The 21,164-nt window shown below is 42.8% G+C and overlaps 1 protein-coding gene across 1 annotated transcript in view; it reads right to left on the bottom strand.

Moving 5' to 3' along the window:
* Positions 1 to 21,164, bottom strand: part of NBAS (NBAS subunit of NRZ tethering complex) — a 358,469-nt gene that overhangs the window by 33,813 nt on the left and 303,492 nt on the right. The window contains exons 47-48 of the mRNA XM_066386144.1: positions 19,482 to 19,571; positions 12,507 to 12,702 (exon numbers count right to left, since the gene is read on the bottom strand). Of these exons, the coding sequence (XP_066242241.1) occupies positions 12,507 to 12,702; positions 19,482 to 19,571 (286 nt within the window). The remainder of the gene's footprint in view (positions 1 to 12,506; positions 12,703 to 19,481; positions 19,572 to 21,164) is intronic.

The following is a 21,164-nucleotide window of genomic DNA, read 5'->3' on the forward strand; positions in this document are numbered from 1 at the left end:
CACCACAGCTTAACAGCCTTTGGCAACCTAATCAAGCAAGTGAGGTGGGGGTTTGGGCAGACTGTCAGCTTACAGCCAATTCCCCACACCTCTGTCTTCCAAAAATCTAAACTCCAAAAACCCTGTTGGTTTTTTGGTCCCCAACAGGCACATATTTCTCTGTAATACCATAGGGCGCACCTTGAAATATTCTAGGGTGCACACTTTGAGAACCACTGGGCTAATGAACTGGTTGACAGAAGAACTCAAATTTGATTATTTTGTCTACACACTTTAAAATTTTTTACAAGGTGTTGAAGAAAAATTCAACATCCCCATCCCCCACAAAGAGAACCTTTCAAAAACTCTACGTCTTTCCGAGTTCAAACCCTAAAGTTAAAAATTGGAACAAACCACAGGATGAGTCTTCACATTCTTCACCAAAATAAATTCAAACAAGTAGATTTCCATAGAACTGGCTTACTGGCATCCAATAGGTGTTACGTTTAAATACAGAACTGTTGCCTGATCAGGCGGTGGTGCAGTGGATAGAGCATCGGACTGGGACACAGAGGACCCAGGTTTGAAACCCCAACATCACCAGCTTGAGTGTGGACTCATCTGGTTTCAGCAAGGCTCACTCGGTCTGCTGTAGCCCCTCAGTCAAGGCACATATGAGAAAGCAATCAATGAACAACTAAGGTGCTACAAGAAAGAACTGATGCTTCTCATCTCTCTCCCTTCCTGTCTGTCTGTCCCTATCTTTCTCTCTCTCTGTCTCTGTCACAATAAATAAATAAATAAATAAATAAATAAATAAATAAATAAATAAATAAATAAATAAATAAATACAGAATTATTTTGTGTGAAATAAGAGTTGACCATACTCAAAATTAGCTGGGTTTTTTTTTTTTTTTTTTCACTTTAAATGATCCTTAATGCATTTCTACTTTTCATTTTAGCAGTATTACTGCTAACTATTCATGTTGCCTAAACAATTTCTCTCATTGGAAATTAAAGAATTTGCTAAAATGATGCTCCTGCTACAAAACAAGATAAAGTAAAATACCCTCTAATCCCATCTCCATTTCTAATGCAAAAGTAGTCTCGGCCAAATAAAGGATGATCATTGGTCCTCTCATTGAAGAACTGAATGATACTTATTTTACATTGAGGCAATCCTAAAACAAATCACATCTCCAACATTTCTATGTGATGAAAATGCTTGCTGTTTTAAGATAAAAGGTAGTTCTCAATAAAAAGTAGTCCAAAAGTTGGTTCTCTTGTTCCCTAGCCTCCCTTAACAGATTGTAATTGGGTAACTAAGACTCAGATGATGAGAATGAATGTTTACCTACATAGTTGCTAAACTGTCTACATTAATGCATGTTTCCAAAACATTTAGTCTAATGGTCATTCTGGCTCTGATCCCAAGTAGCCATCTGAAAAAGCCCTACCATGAATTTCGCATTTTCACAAAACTTGGTGATGCACTCTGAAATTACTGGTAATTGCTATAGGAAGTTCTGCTCACACAGTAGCCAGTCAGATCCTTCAAAACCTGCCCTTGCCCTGACCCGGTAGCTCAGTTGGCTAGAGCATTATCCTGCCCCAGTAGCTCAGTTGGCTAGAGTATTATCCATAGAGGTTGATGGTTTGATCCTCGGTCAGGGCACATACAGGAACAGATTAATGTTCCTGTCTCTGTCTCTGTCTCTCTCTGTGTGTTCCCTTTCCTCTCTCACTAAAATCAATAAATAAAATTAGAAACAAAACAAAACAAAAAAACCCTGCCCTTAAAACCTCACATCATTCTTCCATGGAACAATAACTCAAGAACATGTAGAAAACAGCACAGGTATTATTAGCCTTACTTTACAGGTGAGAAAACAGGCAATCTGTCCCAGCAACAGGGCTGGCAGGGGGCAGAGCCCATCTACTACCAGATCCAGATGTTCTCAATCTAGAGATCTCGGTAAACTAAACAAGTTTTGGATTATGTAAATGGGTGGTGGAACTGGGAGTTTTGCAATAGTTTCTTACCTATTTGTACAGAAATGCTTTTGGTTTTTTTTTTAATCTCAAGCTCAAGCACCCATCTGTCACTGGCAGACCTCACCACCCACCTCCAATGTGTCTGCAGCAGCGGGGCCCAGCGGGGCTCCGTGTTCACCAAGCACACTTCCACCTCAGGAACCTGGGTCTGCTGCTCCGCCTGCAGGTTCTTCCTCCTTCTTCCTCCAGGGTGCAGTCGGCTCCTCCCCGCCCTCCCTTCAAACTTCTCAGACGTCAACTCACCTGGAACGCACTGTGCCACCACCCTACCTCAAGTGGCACCCCGCCCCCACCCATCTCCCTCACTTTGCTTTATTTTCCTTCTTAGCACTTAACAAGTATATGGCATGTTACATAGGTGTTCATCGCCTTTCTTCTGCCATTAGAATGGAAGCTCCTTAAAAACGGAGACTTTTCTTTGTCCACGGGCTTGTCCCCATCACGTAATGCTGGACAGAGTCAATGCATAGCCAGTCCTGACTGAGTGAATGAACTAACACATGGATATACAAATGAATGAATGAAAGTCATCAGTTGTAAAATATTTTAGCACAGAATGTCAAATATCCATAAAGTTGCCATACATTTTTGGCTTTTCTTTTTATTATTAAAGATAGACATAAGCTTTAGGCCCTGGCCGGTTAGCTAGTGGTCAAGCGTCAGCCTGGCGTGTGGAAGTCCCGGGTTTGATTCCTGGCCAGGGCACACAGGAGAAGCACCCCTCTGCTTCTCCACTCTTCCCCCTCTCCTTTCTCTCTATCTCTCTCTTCCCCTCCCGCAGCCAAGGCTTCATTGGAGCAAAGTTGGCCCGGGCGCTGAGGATGGCTCTATGGCCTCTGCCTCAGGCACTAGAATGGCTCCGGTTGCAGCAGAGCATCGCCCCCTGGTGGGCATGCCGGGTGGATCCTGGTCGGGCGCATGCAAGAGTCTGTCTCTCTGCCTCCCCGCTTCTCACTTCAGAAAAATACCAAAAAAAAAAGACATAAGGTTTAAAAAGAAGATGACCTCCCAGAAGGACATCACTGAGAAGACCTGGAGATGAATGTTTATTATCACTGTCTCTCCCACTGCAGGAAAGCCCCTCCTTCAGTCTCAAGTTCCTCATCTGAACAAGGAGCCCCCGGAAGTCCTTTAAATCTCAGAAGGTCTAATGTGCCGGGGGTCTGCAGCTGGAAAAGGGTGGCAAGAGGTTGCTCTTTTCTTCCTGAGTTATGATCTAGAATTTGACAGTATATTTGTAGAAAACCATTTGTGTGTGACAAATATTTAAAAACAATTGAATGATAGGTCTCTAATGCACCTAGCAGTATCATATTCCAGTTCCTATAATTAGCTGCAGTGTAAGAATAAGTCTCCCTTTATATGACATGCAGAGTATAAGGCATTCTTTGCTACATCAGAAAAAGAAAGAGATTAGGCATGGCCCTGGCTGGTTGGCTCAGTGGTAGAGTGTTGGTCCGGCGGGTGGAAGTCCTGGGTTTGATTCCCGGCCAGGGCACACAGGAGAAGCACACATCTGCTTCTCCACCCTTCCCCCTCTCCTTTCTCTCTATCTCTCTCTTCCCCTCCTGCAGCCAGGGATCCACAGGAGCAAAAAGTTGGCCCAGGTGCTGAAGATGGCTCCATGGCCTCCACCTCAGGTGTTAGAATGGCTCTGGTTGCAGCGGAGCAACAGCGCAGATGGACAGAGCATCGCACCCTAGTGGGCATGCTGGGTGGATCCCAGTTGGGCACATGAGGGAGTCTGTCTGCCTCCCCGCTGCTTCTCACTTTGGAAAAATACAAAAAAAAAAAAAGAAAGAAAAAAAGAGATTAGGAAAATGTGATTCATGTTTCCAATATCACTTAGATTTCTCTCTTTTCAGGAAGTGTGACAGCCTTTCAATTTTAAGTACGTTAACTGTCATAAGAGAAGAAAAAATAAACTATAAATTAAGCTTGCATATGTTTTGTTTTAAATTAGTGTGCAAGTAATAGTTTCCACTTAAAAAATGTTTGGTAATAAATTTCCTTGTATAACACATTTCTAAGGCATACACGAAGTTTTTAAAAGTATGTCTTTGTCAGAAAACATTTTCTTCTGAATGAGCACTAATCATGTCAATTACTAGTGGCTCTTCAGAGCATTAATCCCCATTTTAAAAATAAAAATGTCAAAATGATAGTATCGGACACAATCCCCCACATCATGTATGCACACCTGCACACGCCCTCAGGTCAGACAGTATTTTAATTCATTAGGTTACTCAGTTCCTAAAGAAGCAGTTTTAAATTCTCTACCACTGTAGCTGCAAAAGCTCTCCCTTTTAATATGTGGACACAAATGAGAGATTTGTGTCCACATATTAAAATACTTAAATTTACCTAAATTTAACAAGATAATATAGTTATCTTTTTCATCACATTCTATAATGTTTTAAAAATAAGTTCTCATAGCTGAAACTCAAAATGAATTTTCATATACAAAAAGATAAAAAATAGAAATAGAAAAAACACTTCCAGCTTACCCAAAATAGTTTTGACCCATTTCCCTACTCCCCTCTGAGAAGCACAACAATAAACTATGGAGATAATAAAAAGACAACCGAAGGAGACCTCTTAATGGTGTTAAAATGAAGTCTCACTGCTGAGGGACCCCAGAACTGGAGGAACAACACAGTATTTATCATGATAGCTGCCAACCCTTCACCCAGCAAAAGAAAGACACTCAGACCCAGTCCTGACTCTCGACCTGGAAACAGAAGAGAAACCAGGTAAGGTCATTCCTCATCAGAGTCCCGGGAGGAAGGGAGAAGAAGGGTACAGCTGAAACTGTAACTTAACAAATAACATCTAAAAAATCCCCAAATTTGGTGGAAAATATAAACCTACAGATTTAAGAAGCTGAGCTAACTCCAAACAGAGTAAGGCCAGAGAAGTCCACGGCAAGACATCATAACCAAACTCTAGAAAACCAAAGACAAAGAAAACGCCTTAAAAGCAGCCAGAAAGAACAACACGTGACCTACAGGGGAACAATTTGAAAAACAGTGGATTTCTCATTTATAACCATGGAGGCCAGAAAGGAGGGGCACAGAATTTCTCAAAGGTTAAAAGAATTGTCAATTACAAATTTTATACATAGCAAAACTAACCATTAAGAAAAAAAAGGGGAAACAAAACATTCTCAGATAAAAAAAAAAAAAACTTAAAAAAAAAAGTAAATAAAAATCTGTCACTAAAAGGCCGCATCTTAAAGACTGGCTAAAGGAAGTTCTTCAGACAGAAGGCAAACAATGAGAGAAGGAACATTAGCAGTATTTTGTTCATTAACGGTTAAAACAATGAAGTAACCATAAATTGAAGAAAATCACTATGTCATAAATCTGACAAATTATCTGAACAAAAAATTAGGGAGAAAAGTGTTACTCAGGGACCACAGAGGTTAAAGCAAATGGGTCTCAGAGGCTCACAGACATTGTGAGAGCATGCTGTCAGTATTAATGCCGGGGGATTTAAATTCCCTAAAATATCTGAAAACAAGGCCCTGGGCGGAGCACAAATGTGGACCTAGGAAAGAATCAGGGTCTCTCTTTTTAGGATGTAGTAGTCCATATTAAAACATATATATATCCCAGAATCTAAATATATTTCACAAAAGTATGAGAGGTAGAGAAGCACAAAGAACTGAAACAGCTACAATGAGAAAACATGGAGAAAAAACTACCTGTAGGTGCCTATCAAATGCTCCAACACACCTCCTAAGGGGACCGAACAATAAAAGATAAAGGGCAATTTGATTAAACATGCAGCTTTCCAAGCCCTGACTGGTAGCTCAGTGGGTTAGAGCATCGTCCCGATACACAAAGGTTATGGGTTGGATCCCTGGTCAGGGCACATATAACAATCAACCAATGACACAAAGACATCCTAGTTAAGTGCGATGTATGACCTGGGTTGGATGTGGACCAGAAAAAAGACATTAGTGGGACATTCGACAAAATGTGAATTCTGTGTAAACACGGTAATAGCATTGTTATCAATGTTAGTTGTGGTTGTCTGACACTTGGTAAACTTAGTAATCTGTGTGAAGGGTATATAAAAGTATTTGTATAATTTCACAAGTTCTTTTGGTAAATAAGAAAGTATTTCAAAATGAAAAGTTAAAAAACATAGACTTTCCAGCTACCTCATGTTTTCCCTGCCTCTACTCCCTCCCATTTTCCTTCAACTTTTCTCTAAGAGGAATGAAGAGACAATACTCTATGAAACACACTAGCTAAGGAATGTGACCTCTGAAGTTGTCATGCCTCTCTAAACAATAGACACTTAGATGTAATTATCTCACTACAACCAAAGCCCAACTGGGACTTGAGCTGACCCTGGAACCAGCGACATTTACTAAACTCAAGTTTACTCGTAGGAAATGTTTGGAGTAACTATAAAGAAAGCCCACCTATGAGAAGAGGATGAGGAACCTCCCTAACTTGCCACTCCCCCACAAGATTGTTGTCCAGAATTAAGACAGACTCCTGCCCGCGCTGAGCTCCATCCCTGCTCCACACCACAGGCTTCTCCTGCTATCGTTCCTAGCGAGTTAAGGAATGCCACTTCCTCCCCAGCGACTTAAACTCAGAGGAGCATCTAACCTATCTCTCACGCATACATCTGAGCCGTCACCAAGTCCGCTGGCATTCACTGCAGCAGCCCTCTCCCCTCCCTCCTCCATCTTCATATCTGGTACCAACATCAGGCCCAAGTTCAGGCAACCTGACCACTGCCTTTGTCTCTCACTGGTCCCTCTCCGGTCCACTGCTCAGGAGAGGTCAGGAGTCTTTCCTGAAACACAGCTCTGATCACACCGCCGCACCCGTCTTCCATGTGGGCGGAGCACCATGGACAGCCTGAGCCGGACTCGGGGGCTCTCCACAGCCCGGCCTGCTCCTTGCCAGGTTCACCTCCTGGTGGCTCGTGCCCTCACATCGTGCACCCAGCTGTGCCGAACCAGGTTCAGAGCCGCTGCCCACAGCTGTCTCTCCTCACCATCCGCAGACAGCTAGCTGGCTACGGCCACTGGATCCCACGCACAGCCCCAAGGCAGTTAGCAAGCTCACGTCCCCGTTACACGTCTGTGCTCTCCATCGGGTCAGAGGCCCACAAGAGTGGGGTCCCCTTACCCGGGCCCTCACGACAACTGGAAATTGTTTCCATTTGGTAGACAAGAAAACTAAGGTTTAGAGAAGTTTAGCAGTTCGTCCAAGGTCGTGGAACTAGTGAGTGGTGAACTCGCAAACACAACTAATTGCCTGTCTCTTTGCTGCCAGAGTACAGCACAGTGAAGGGCATAACCCACGCCTGAAGAATGGTGGGTGGACATGCCACATAGCGTTCTCTGCCAGCAGCTGTCACCCAGCATGATATTTTCCAGAAAGCTTCACTTGAGCAGCGGTTAACGCCTATAGTGCTACCTATCAGGACAGTGCACACACTAAAAGATGAAGCAATGGTCTCTTTCCTCTTGATTTCTCACACCTAATCTCATTCAACCCCTGTAGATTCACAGTGCAGAGGAAAAGACCAGCAGAGCGCCCTTTCCGGACTCTACATATTAATGCTGAATACCCCCCCCACTCCCACCCTGCAAAGGGGAACAAGTGTGGAACAGGCAGGGCCGGAAACACAGGACTGGGTGTGAATTCCGGTTCTATCATTCACAAGCGGTGTAACCTTAAATGGGCCACACGAGCTCATCTAAAACACAGGCCTGGTCACCACTGTGCGAGATCACTTCAGATTAAATGCGGTAATGCGTGCTTAGTACACATTCCACAGTCCCCTCCTCTCCAATGAGGCCAGGGACAAGAGGGCGAGTCTTCAAAGGGAAGAACCCATTACTCATAAAAAGAGGCTCCCAAGGTCTTCAAATATTTGAAGGACACTGTAAACATTGCTGCTCTTGCTCTACTTTAATTGTCTTAGCAAAAAGGCACATTGAGCTCTATCTTAACATTTCAGACCTCTCGTTCTTATCTGAACAAACACACTTGTGACTTGTTTGTTTCCACACGAAGAGCAACCCGCCGGTCAGAAATCACTGTCAGTACATCATGGCAAATTAATATAAAACAGTATCAATCTAAAAGCACCAGGCTACCCTATAAGGAAACCTCTCCATTATTCCAAGCAAACGACTCTGCTTGCATGGGGGCGGGGAGGCACGGTCTAACCCTGCACCGTGCATGGCAGGCACATCCCACTGCATGTCAGGAGTCCTGACCCTGCCATTTTAAAGGTGATCTCGGATGCGTTTTTAAGATTTAATATTCACTTATTTAACAAATATTTAATGAGTGCCTTGGAGATCCCTGTTCTCATGGAATTCGTATTCTAATAAAAGAAGACAGACACCATATATAAATAGGTAGACGGATACAAGTATAGGCAGGAGAAACTTAGCAGATGGTGGTAAGTGATTAGAAGAGAATGAAAATGGTCATTGTGATTAGGTCACTAATTCAGGATGTAGTCATTTCAGATGTGGTGACAGTTAAGCTCAAGTCTGGGGAGTAGCTTTTCCTTTCTGGATAGCCATCTCCTTTTCTACAAGATGTGACTGGATGCTTCTACGAGCCTCTAGTATTAGGAATCTGACTTCATGGCTATTAGGAATATAGTAAACGTGTGTGTGCACATGTTTTTAACATCAAATATTATCCTTTATTTGATCATGCAAATAATTTATGGCAGTGGGTCTTAGCTTTAAAGACATTTAAGGAAACTAAATTCTTTTTAAGAAACTAAATATAGCTTTGTATACTAAACTTTTCTACTCTTCTTGGAGCTCTGACAAAGATGTGCATTTTTTTTTCTTTTCTTTCTTTTTCTTTTTTTGGCAAGGGAGGCCAAATTGACTTCTGACCAGAAGGTAGATATGTTTCTGCACATATCCAAGTAGGCAAAATACATGAGGTTAGAAATTGTCTCAAACTAAATCTGTCTGGTGATCAGCTACAACTATCAATTCAGACACTGACATTTCAAAAGGCAAACTGGAAGCCACAGATCCTCCTTATTTTTTTTTACATAAAAACATAGAAAATATATTGAGGTGACAAGATACGGAATATTTTAAGGAAACATCAGTATTTTGACCCACATTTTCCATGCACCAGTTAACTAGAAAATTACAAAACCTGAAATACTCAGATAAATTGTACCCAGGGGATTACCCAGCATGCCCACCCCTCCGCCTCCACTTCCAGTTTCCCACTACCCCCACCCGGCCTCCCCAAGCTGGGGCCCACTGCTGGACCGGACACAGAGGCCTCTCAAACTGTTGAAAAATGAGGGCCTCTGAATTTTTAATTCTGTTAACTAATCATTAGGAAACTGGAAGCCGCTGGCCCTGAGCACCAGTGAGGTGGCAGGCTCTGCGGATTCCGGGCTTAATTTTGCAGGAGCTGGCTGGTTTCCCAGTAACATTGATTTGCGGGCCACTACTTTGGGCAGCTCGAGGATAATTAAATATTAAGTCCCTCTTTGATGTATGCAAAGTCTGCCTAAGAGGATTACTAGACACAGCAAAGGTAGCACTTCCGCATTTTCTGGTAATTGAACATTGCAATACCATTATCTATTCTTATCTCTAAGAATCCACCTCCATCCTTAATATCACCTTGGAGAATGGAGAAGATAAGGGAGAAATGAAAAAAAAGAGAACCAGGGAAATCAACATTTTGGGGTCTTCCAGGTGTTTGGAATGGAAAACTGAAGACAGCACTTGAATGCGTGTGGAAGAAATGACAGACGAGACGACCCCATCCTCCAGCTCGAGTTCGAGGCTCCGCTTTACACACCCAGTAACTACAGGCTCACGGTTAAGAATCTTCTCCTAGATAATAAAACAACGGTGGAGGGAGGGCAGAGACGCATGCGTACCTGTCCACTAGTGCCCTCACCTTTCCACCGCTCTGGTGAAAGGTAACACAGTTTCAAAACAAACAATAATGGGATGAACTCAATTTCCAATTGGGGCACAGCTGTGTGATGTCCCAGAGGCTGCTGCTGCCTCCACTCTGAAGCCACGCTTTTCTGCATTCATTCTCCATGTGGCTGGCGGGTCTTTATATAATAAGCCAGAGTTTCCCCACCAAATGTGCCTGCCCTTCAAAAACAGGTTTGAATCAGCAATAGCACACACATAGAATTCTTCATTTTTAAAAGAATAAGAGGAAGAGATACTAATTGTTTTTAAGACGAGTACAGATGAAGAGCATAACTCAGGCAAACTGGTTGTTTTGTTTCCACTACCAAATACTTTAAGAAACTCAGATCATTAGCCACCAAGAACAGGGAAATTGACCTCAGATGGGAAAGGAAGAAGGAGGGGGACAAGAGATGACGTTTACCAGAGCTGAGGCATCTGGGAGAGATGTTTTCCAGGGGGCCTGGAGCAGGAAGGACAGGAGGCGCGGCACAGGACCTTGCATGAGAGAGAAGGCGGTGCCAGTGCAACAAGGTCAAGTCCATCCAGAAAAGCTCATGGGAAGGGACTCTGTACCGGCCGGCCTTCCATGCGGCACTGGAAAAAGTTAAGCTGTAAAGAATCAAGATCTCAGAAGTCTCCAGAAATCACTGAGATCATACAAAAGCTGCAACAGCTTCTTAGAATAATTAGAAATTGAAAAACGCTGAAAAGAAACATATTATTCCTGAAGTGTTTGGGCCCAGATATTAAAGTGTGTCTTCTACAGTGCTGCTGCAGGGTGACGGACAGGATGGGCGCGTCCCCCTTCCCCTGGTTCCCGTGGTCTTCCATCATATATCTGGTGTGCAGATCTGCCCTAATGTGCAGTGGGCTCCGTGCGGAGAAGCGGCCTCACCATCCCACCGGCTCCGGCCATCGTGGAAGATGAAACTGAGACGGCTGAAAAACGGAGGTGCCGTCAGTAAAGTATACTACCACGGGGACCTCCGTTTGTTTCTGGGGGTGCCAGAATTTCAAGTTCTGTGCGACAAAAACCACAGGACAAATTCAGAGCTTGCCTCAGAGATGCTCCAGAAACCTCCGTATCTGCCGAAAACAAGCACACCTCTGACATCTACTATGTCAAGGACGTGGCGTGTATTCACCGCCTATGGCGTTTATGTTCAGTCTGCTCTTTGGAAAGGCTCCTGGTGATCTCCTGAGGTAATTCAAGGTGAAATGGTGAAATGAAATATGTCAGTAAGGTCATGGTGCTTCCCAGGGAATATGATTCAGGTATTAGCGATTGTTAATACAAGCCATTTCAGCATTCTGGCATCAATGGAAAATCTTTTGCCAAGTCCATCTTTTTGGAATCTTAATTTCCCTATCTCTGAAGAATAGATAATAGTACTCACCTATTTATCTCCTAGAGGAAAAGAATAATATGTAAGACAATAGTTATGAAGATGCCCTGAGATGAGGCTCAAGAATATGTTCATTCATTTTAAGGAAAGAAAGTCACTGTTCTTTCGGTGTAATAATGAGGATATAAACATAAATGATGAAGTGAAGCTTTAAAATTAGAAGGCCATTCAGGTTGGAGTCCAACTTCCAGGAAACCCTACTGCAGATCAGACGATCTGAGAAGACTTCTTTTCTGATTTCACTGGCACATGGTGTCCTCTGCATGCTAAAGCACCAGACTGAGGTAGCTAGCTCTTAGAGCATATTTTTAGGATACATCAATTTAGAGGTGAAGTCAAACTTCAACAGCGACCATATTGCTCTGACAATTCGCATGCCCATTTACCCAATCACAGAGTGTTTACGCTCTGAGCACGAGCACACCATCTTTCCAGGGATTCAAAGATGGTGATAAGTACTCCCACCCAGGGCTCCAGAGCTCTCACTACAGTGGGGAGACACAACTTTTAATAATAATAATAATAACAAATAAAGTTCAAATGTGTGGTATTTGAAGTTCAATTAGGGTCAGGGAAGGTTCCAGAGAAAAGGCGAACTGAGTGCGCCTTGGTGGGCAGACGATGTGGGGAAACTAAGATCCTGTGTGGGCGCTACACTGCATGGACCCTATCTCGGTACAGAGAGAAGGGAGAGCAGGTGAGTGCCCGGGCAGAGTAGAGAAGAATGAGCTAGCCACACTGCACATGCATCTCCGTTTGGATGGGCACTTCTCCAGGGAAAGGGCAAGCCAGCACAATTAACTGACGGTGCGAAAAACCCTGCTTACGCCTTATGGGCTTATGGGAGGAAAATGGTACACACAGGTCAGGTAAGAAGACATCATCAACTCTGCTCATGCATATTCGAGCATATGGAAACATAAACACGGCCTCTGTTGCACAGATCTGACCACTAAATAGCTAGACTGATAACAAACACACTGGAAGTCTGCATGACCACGCTGATTATTTCCTTCAAGGGCAGTTTAAAGTAATCAAGAAATGACCCGTCATTATTGTTAACAGGGAAAATGGTTGAAAACCTGTCCTATGCTCCTTACCTGCCTCTGGGGCCATGTGGCTTTGAGAATGGCCTCCGTCCTGAAGAACGTGAGCAACCTGCCGTCCTCCTCCGCCAGGTCGAATGACTGTCCCAGGACCTGTAGCACATGGAGACGGGGCCGCACTGCCTGGGCGTCATCAGCACAGAAGGGCCGCAGCCACTCCAGCAGGTCCTCCGCCGACACCAGCCCTTCTCTGCGCGGCGAAATCAAGCGTGAGATGCCAGCTCCTAAGTCTTGTTTCCCCTCTAGTAATCTAACGAGGTGACCAACTTAAACACTTGTTTGCTGAGTTACTTTATTTTTTTCCATGAGCACAAAAACTTAGGCTCTGAATGACTTATACGTAGCAAACCATATTAGCCTTTGAAAAACTATGTAAAATAAACATAATTTTTAAATACACAGTCCACAAAAAGTAGGGGATCAGGGAATGTGCAGATACTCCAGTACTTTCAGTCTTTTGTGCATTTTCACCAATGAAATAAAAGTTGGTTTTGCATCTCATTTGCATAATCAATCAACTTTCTTTGACTTGTCTTTTGTTTTTCTGATGTTCTTGTTTAATAAAAAAATCAAATGCTTCTTTTATTATTGCTTCATATTCTTTTTGAAATATCCCCTAATTTTTGTGAGCAGTATAGTATATTAAAGAGTTATATAAAGCTGATGAAAGTAATCATTAATTGACATGTCCTTAGCTACTCTATTTCTTATGCAAAGTTTAATAAATAGTATACTTATTTGAATTAAAGATAATAGTAGTGTCAGGCATCATTCCAGTAATTTTATATAAGCTATCACTACTGACAGTAACTATGCAAAGCAGATATTATAAATTCCATTTTAATTTTTCTCCCTTTTATTGAGAAATTGATATATAACATTGTATTAGTTGTTTAAGGTATAAAACATAATGATTTGATATACGTATATACTATTAATATATTGCAAAATAATGACCACAATAACTTTAGCTAACATCCATCACCTAACATAGTTGCAAAAATTTTTTCTCTTGAGATGAGAACTGTTAAGATCTACCTTCCTTATAATTTCAATTATACAATAACAGTATACATGTCAACCATGCTGCACATGTCAACTCCGTTTTACAGACAAGGAGTGAGGCCTCATGGATGTGGTGTAATACACCCACAAACATCGGTCATCCTTCCAACCTCAAAGCCCGTGTCCTTCCCACCTCTTTCCTCTGTGATAGGAATTCAGTATGGGGTTTGAGCATCAGATTTCCTACCGCCCTAAAGCGAAAATATGAACAATGGGGTGTTAAAGATCTCTGCAGCCTAAAAGGATTCAGAGAAGAGATATTTTGTACAGATTTCTACCCAGTATTAGAATCCCTTTGCCTGTAATCCCAAGTGGGCCATCTCAGGAAAACAACTTAGTTGATGATGATGTCAATGAACTATTATTAATGACTGCTAAGAGGGTACTCATCAGAAGCCTTGCTCCCGCAAGGCCCGGGGGACTCATGATCAAGCACGGAATTATACAGCTTTTGTTGCAACCAGGTCCTTACAAGGCCTCTAGCAATAAATCACCCAGGCCGGGTCCCCATTAAATGCCCCAAGAAGACCACAAGAAATTTTTTAAAACTTCTGAAAATAAAATTCTACAATGACACAAGTCGGCAATTTTCCACCTTTTTCATCTCATGGCATACATAAACTAATTAAAATTCTGCAGCGGCACATCAAAAAATATATATATTTTTTGCCACTGTGAGGAAAAAAATAGGTATAATTTTGATTCATTCATAGCAGATAGCTATTGTGTTGGCTATTGTCATTTCTTATTTAACAATCTCAGGGGAAAGAGGTCAGGCCCCTGACAACATAGTCAGGCACTGACGGATTTAGACAGTTAGCGCCACACCGGTGTGCTGCAACTCTCCAGCTGAAAATCACTGCACTAAGAAGGTATAGTTAGCAATACAATTTTATGGCGGTATAAATTAAAAAAACAGAATGTATTATCTGTATTTAGGAATAAAAGAAATGACAAAAAATGCTGTGGGCAGCTGGCGTAAACATTTTCTAACTTTACAAAGTCATTTTTTGGTTTTGCCTGAGCGTCCCCTCAACGTGTCAGAAACAGCAGCCCTCGGATGCAAAGGAAGGAGAAGGCCAGTTTCCCGGGTATCTGCTACGTTCAAAGTGGACAGGCAGTCTGGGGCAGGGAAAAGAGCATTTGGGGGGAAACTGAGGAACCCGTGAATCCTGGCCCCGTTCTTGCCTAACAAAATTCGTGAATGTCATCATTTTTGTTTTAAGGAGGCAAAGGTCGTGAGGGTGTGCCTCTTGGAGAAGCTGGTGAAACCAGGAAGATGTATATAAGCCCCAGCACCGTGTGGGGCAGGGGGGACGTACTTCAATAATAACCATCATCAGCATAATTGTCACTGTTTTCATCAGCACATCAAAGCCTCTGCCTTCAAAGAAATAATATAATGGAACAAAAAGACTTTAAAAGAGACTTCTTCAGCCAGAACTGGTTAGAGCTCAGTTGGTCAGCATGCCATCCTAGCATGCTGAGATCACAGGTTCGATCCCTGGTCAGGGCACATACAAGAATCAACCAATGATGGCATGAATAAGTGGAACAATAAATTAATCTCTCTCTCGCTCTCTTCCTCTCTCTCAAAAAAAATCAATAAGGGTGACACTTCTCCAAGTTACTGATATGAATTTGAACAGTGTGGCTAGATGAAGAAGGGAGGGAGTGAGGGCTGGCGGAGAGAAGGGCGGGAGGGCAAGCCAGTCACTGTGGGAAGTGAGCTGGCAAGGAGGGGCACTCACAGGCTACCGAGGCCCTGCCTCAGTGAGGCACTGGCCGCCCACCACGCACAACTTTATCACTGCACATGGCGCTGGGGAACACACACGCCTTGGTGGCCAGGAAAAGTTACGGCAACTGGGAGAGAATAAAGAAGAACTGCAAATAAATGACGCCGTGATGCATTAACAACATTACAGTACCGATTATTTTCAAAGAATTATGAAGTTGTATTAAAAGAAAAAATTTCTAGAAAAGCAGTAACTTTGGTGTGCATATAGTTCCAATCTCAAATCTTAACTTTTGATTAGAATTAGTAGGCACTTTGTGGCTGCTCTTAAATGTACACCAATCCAGAATATCTTCCTGAGGTTCACTGGTCAGTAAAAGTGTGGACACATCTCGCTGTAATGGGGCAGAGGCTGTGACTGTGAAGTCATATATACGGCCTGGGGTGGCCCGTCCGATTCCGCCTGGTAGAGAGGATCCGCCACCTTGGTTGGTGGCCATGGCTTTCAGCTGGGCTATGTCACAGAACACTGTGCTCCTTACAGAACATCTAATGATCTCCTTGGTCTCACAGGGCGGGAAGAGTAAGAAGAAACTGCAGTTTAATTTGCTCTAGTGGGGTCTTCTTTCCTTTTCTTTTTGTCTTTTCTGTGCTTTAAAAATAGTGTGAAGTCCCAAAGTAATATCAAAGAGCTCAATGGAGTCTGAATGATCTGACACTGTTTGACACACGTATGGCTTTAAGGCAGCTGAAGCCGGTACTGTGGGTCAGCAGCAATTTAAATAAACAAAAAATCCTAAAATACCCAATAGCTTTGAAGAAAATCTTTTTTCCTGCTTGACTAGTACACAGTGAAATTCCTCATTAATTATCTGTTTGTGAATGGAATGAATTCTGCACATCCTTTTGAGAATCACTCATATACTGGGTAATGCTTCTGGGTCATTCCAGTTAGGAAATTCTTTTACAGGTATATGAAAGCAGGGAGTTTGCCCAAAAAAAGACAAAAATAGGGCCAAGGCTGGGAGAAGCATGGGGAAGATGAGAGACAGCTGAGGGAAGTGACGTCTTATGACCGTGCCCTCAGAGCTCTGCCGCGGACTAGCCCGCGAAGTTGGACAGGAAATGTCAAGAGCCATGTGATTTCACTCATATGTGGCCAGGACAAATGACCAAATAAGAAAAACAAACATATAAAAATTCACAGACTTGGATCACAGTATGGTGGTTCCTGCCAGAGGAAAGAGGGGTGGGGGTGGTAAAGGGGTCAAATATAGTGACAGGAGAAGATTTGACTTTGGGTGGTGGCCACATAATACAATATACAGATGACAGAATTGTACATTTGACACCTATATAATGTTATTAACCAATGCCACATGAATAAATTTAATTGTTTTAAAAAACAAACAGAATTTCAAACCTCACTCAGACCTAGTCAAGTAAAATCTGTATGTTAATAAGGTCTTCAGGCAGTTCCGATGCACAGTGACATTTGAGAAGCACTGTGTTACTGCCCTTGGCTTGGGCTCTGCAATGTCAGAAGGAGACGGCTACGGTCAGAGAAATGCATAGCAGGCCCTTCCCTGGGGAACCCTGGATAAATTATATAACCCGTCTGACTTCATTTCCTAATCTGTAAAAAGGACACAATAGTATCTGTGTAACAAGGTTGGTCTGGGGATTAAGCGAGTTACTGAACAGCAAAGGTCTTGGCATAAAGTGATAAATATTTATTAGTTTTTTTTTAATTTTAACGTGTGGTAGTATTTCTTAATTCTAGTTTTAATGGATATATTATTTAAAAATATTTTAATTATTGAATTTTTTAAAATACCTGCTTTTCTTCAGTAAACTAATGAACTAATTAATACTTAACACAAACTAGAATAGAGATCCCACAGTCGGTCCTCTGTATCCATCAGTTCTGCATCCACAGATCCAACCAATCACAGATCAAAAAATATTTGAAAAAGGAGTCACATTTGCTGATGTGTGCTATGTAGAGGTCTATGGCAGCTGTGTCTGTACTGAACATGCAGACTTTCCCCTTGTCGTTATTCTCTAAACAATTCAGTATAACAACTATTTATATAGCATTTATAATATAGTAGGTATTTTAAGTAATCCAGAGATAATTTAAAGTATCAATATATGGGAGGATGTGTGTAGATTACATACTATATTATGGATTATACATACTAATTATAGATTATAATACTATGCCGTTTTATATAAGGGACTTCAGCATTTCAAATTTTGGTATCTGTGGGATACTGGAAACAATCCCCCATGCATACAGAGGAACAACTGTACTCTCCAAATATGCTGCTATAGACAGACATAAACAACAGGAGAAAGCATACAAACTCGTAACGTTAATATGTATGAGCCTCTGAATAATTAACTACCTAATCTCATCTTTAATTGTAGATGTTATAAAAGGTTTCTGACACTATTTCAACTCCCTAGCATACTCCTCTCTGGTGTCTGGAGACCAGAATGTGGGGAAGCTAGAAAGGCAGGCTATTTGCACAGGCGGCTGAGGCTCCACTGTGGCCTGCCGTGGTGCATGTGACTTACACGCAGCACAGGTGCAGGAGGAGGGACCAGGGCCTTCGTGGGGGAGGCAGGGGCTGCTGAGGTTAAAAGGGATCAATATGAAAAAATAGGAAGGACATGTTGATATTGGCCTAAAATGCCTAAAAATTAAGCCCAAAACCAATACTTGGTGGTAGCCATTAATACGCATACCCAACTTCTTATGTTTCTATGCAATCTCCCTGCCAGTGATGGGATGGCGTATACATAACCTACGAGCAAGAGAGAGAGAGGTAGAGAGAAAAGAGTGTATGAAAAGAGGTGACTTACTATCTAAGTAAATGCCACAGAGGGCAGTGAGTGCTGTTACAGGGCTGGGACAGGAGACTTGCTGTGTTACCTGAGGGACGGTAAGGGGCACATAGGCCTGGTGCAGCCCCCAGGAGGCTAGGCAGTCATGTCAGGCTGGTAACGGGTGACCTGAGAGGTCCCTTTAAAGGGGCCGGAGCCCCCACATCAGCTGCCAGGCACCCTGTTGGCAAGGGCGAAGGTCTCAGGTTTAAACTGTGATTCAAAAAGTACTTGCCAGGAATAAAAGGTATGCCTTTCTCTTTCTTCCTCTTTCTCTTTTTAAGGAAAAAATAAATCTATGAAGACTTTTGTTGTTGTTGTTAAAAAGCCTTGTAATTGTCTTCTGGGATAAAACGTAAGATCTGGCTCGGTATCTCCAACCCCTAATGTCTCCCTCTTTGGACATCGAAGCTTAACCACCAGGCTGTATTGCAGAGCCCCACGATGGATTCTTCTGTCTGTCTGAGCTGTCCCCAGAGGACCAGACTGAGAGACCCCCACTGGGTGGGGGCTTACAGCAGCGCCTGTGAAGAGCCCTTTCATCACGCGGGACCTGGGAGCACCGCTGCCCACAGCAGCTGGCAGGGGCTGGCTGAGCACTGCCTACAGCTGTGATTGGAGGGAAGCAGGAAATGCGCCCTTCAGAACGCACTGGGAGCCTTCCATGCAGCATGCCTGGGCTGTGCCATCTGCTGATTCTGCAGTTGCCGGGCACTGTCCCTCAGCCTGGAGTCCCATCATCCACCGCCTCCTTCTGACAGGCTCTGGTTTGGGAGGTCAGCCCGATGTCACCCCGGGGCACCCCACCCAGACTCCCCAGCAGAGGAAACCGCCCCTCCGCCTCACTTTCTGCACAGCACTCACCACTCTAAGTACCTAAGCAGGCTACGGGCAAGCTGGCCCACTCCCAGCTCTTCAGAGTGGGAGGCTGTTCTTACCCGCATGTGACTCCGCCTGACTCGGCACAGAGCATGCGTGGCACTCACCACACATGCAGAGCATAACTGAGTCGTGTTAGAACCCAAGGCCTACAGCAGCCGCTGCGTAGCTCCTCACTACCCGCAGGCCCACAGCAAAGGACCAGAGAAACCGCAGGGCCGGGCAGAGGAGACACCTGCAAAAACACCCTTCAGTGACCTAGGGAGAGCTCAGCTCTGTCTTCGGAAAGCCTGGAAATGCTGCTTAGCTTAGAACCTTCGTGCATATGGATATGCAAGGTCACTCTAAGATGGAGGAAAAGCATTCAATGAGAGCGACGCTTGTTCCCATCTTACCCCTTGTCCACACTGGCATGGACAGCTGCAACGACACCCTCCAGGACCTGGAGTGGGTCCCGTGGCCCACCAAGGTCTGCACACTCTCCGCTGTGGAGGGAAGAAGAGGAGAACAGACTGAGAAGAGGATTCAAGCCTGAGGCAGGAACTTGGCATCCACACTCGGATAACCCAGCGCGTGTGGCATCGTACCCTGCGGGCTCAGAGCCAGTCCAGGTAGAGGCAGTCTATGAGGTTCTAAGCCCTGTGTGAGATGCAAGGACATGAAACAGAACATTTTCTTCCAGAAGGAACGCGCAGTCTAATATATTCGTGTCTTCTTATCAAGAGAATAAAAAAACCTGCTTGCAGCCTGTCATTGAAAAAGTACTTATTGAACATGAAATATATGAGCGCTTTTAAACATTACCTATGTAATAATCATCCAAATTCTCCAGAAGGCCTTTTTATAAAAACACTCACATTTTCATGGTACTTCATAGATAGCAGGCACCGGTAAGTGTTTCACATACATTCTGCCACTTAACAGTCCCAACTGCCCATGGGACGGATACTATTATCATGCCCATTATACAAACATGTATGTCTGAAACTCTAGTGAATTTTGAAAATGCAACAGAGGGTACAGAAATTTTAGATGAGTTCTCTGAATAATTTAAGTTACATGATTTAAACTAACTGCTGGGTTCAGTTATTTTCACACCTCTGCTATTTAACACCTAATGAATTTTACTAACTTTCTCAAAGGTCAGTGTTACGGATATTGTCAATAGGAGTTTCTTTTCCTTTGAAAAAGAAGCAGTTGAACTCCTGATGTTCCCTTTCCTTCCACTGCTAAAATATTTAATTCACATTTATTGAATTTCTTCAGTATGCTAAGTATAACATTTATTAGATCAGAACCAAATCAAATCTTCCTTTAGTAGGACTGGGTTCAGCAATGGAAGGAGAAAGAAGTACAATGTATGTCAGAATTTGATACATGTAAGAAACTGCATATTTTATTTTAATTATTAGTGAAAATGTGCAATTTTTAGGAAATAAACTAACTTCATCAAGCACAAATGTTTCAAAATGTTATTTTTGTGAGCTTCCTATAAAACCTTGATTAGAGAAACAATAAAAAGGTAATTATGAATCAAAAGAAAAATATATGGCAAATAAGTATCACTCATCATTTGAAAGAAGGAAGTCATTCTTACAACCACCACCAAAACAAATGCTAGTAACAAAACAAAACTTTATTAACTTGGCATTTATTATTTCTAAAAAAAGTGACACTTTATTTCTCCACATATATAAAATTGCCAGGCACCTCAGAGCTTTAAGGTGGAAACGGCATGAGACAGGGTAATTAAACTGATAAAGACTCATTTGATTTCAGTTCAGCAGCCAAAAACTGACATGCATTTAATCAAAAAGTACCTCCGGAGCAATAAAGAATTACAAAGAATGCTTCAAAGAAGACTGAATTAAACACAACTAAATCTTTTAACCTAATTGCATTATTCACAGAAAGCACTTGATGCCTCATTATTCTGTTAGCTTAGCCTCCCTCTCTTTTCTAACCATCTTGGATGCATTCCTATAAAGACACCAGCATATCGATATAAAGTTAGAATTTCTCAATTGTCGTTTTTGCACGTGTGTGCCTTTGCTGTCTTTTGTTTTGCCATTCATTGT

This window comes from Saccopteryx leptura, chromosome 5 (assembly GCF_036850995.1).
Source record: "Saccopteryx leptura isolate mSacLep1 chromosome 5, mSacLep1_pri_phased_curated, whole genome shotgun sequence".
NCBI classification, from domain to species: Eukaryota; Metazoa; Chordata; class Mammalia; order Chiroptera; family Emballonuridae; genus Saccopteryx; species Saccopteryx leptura.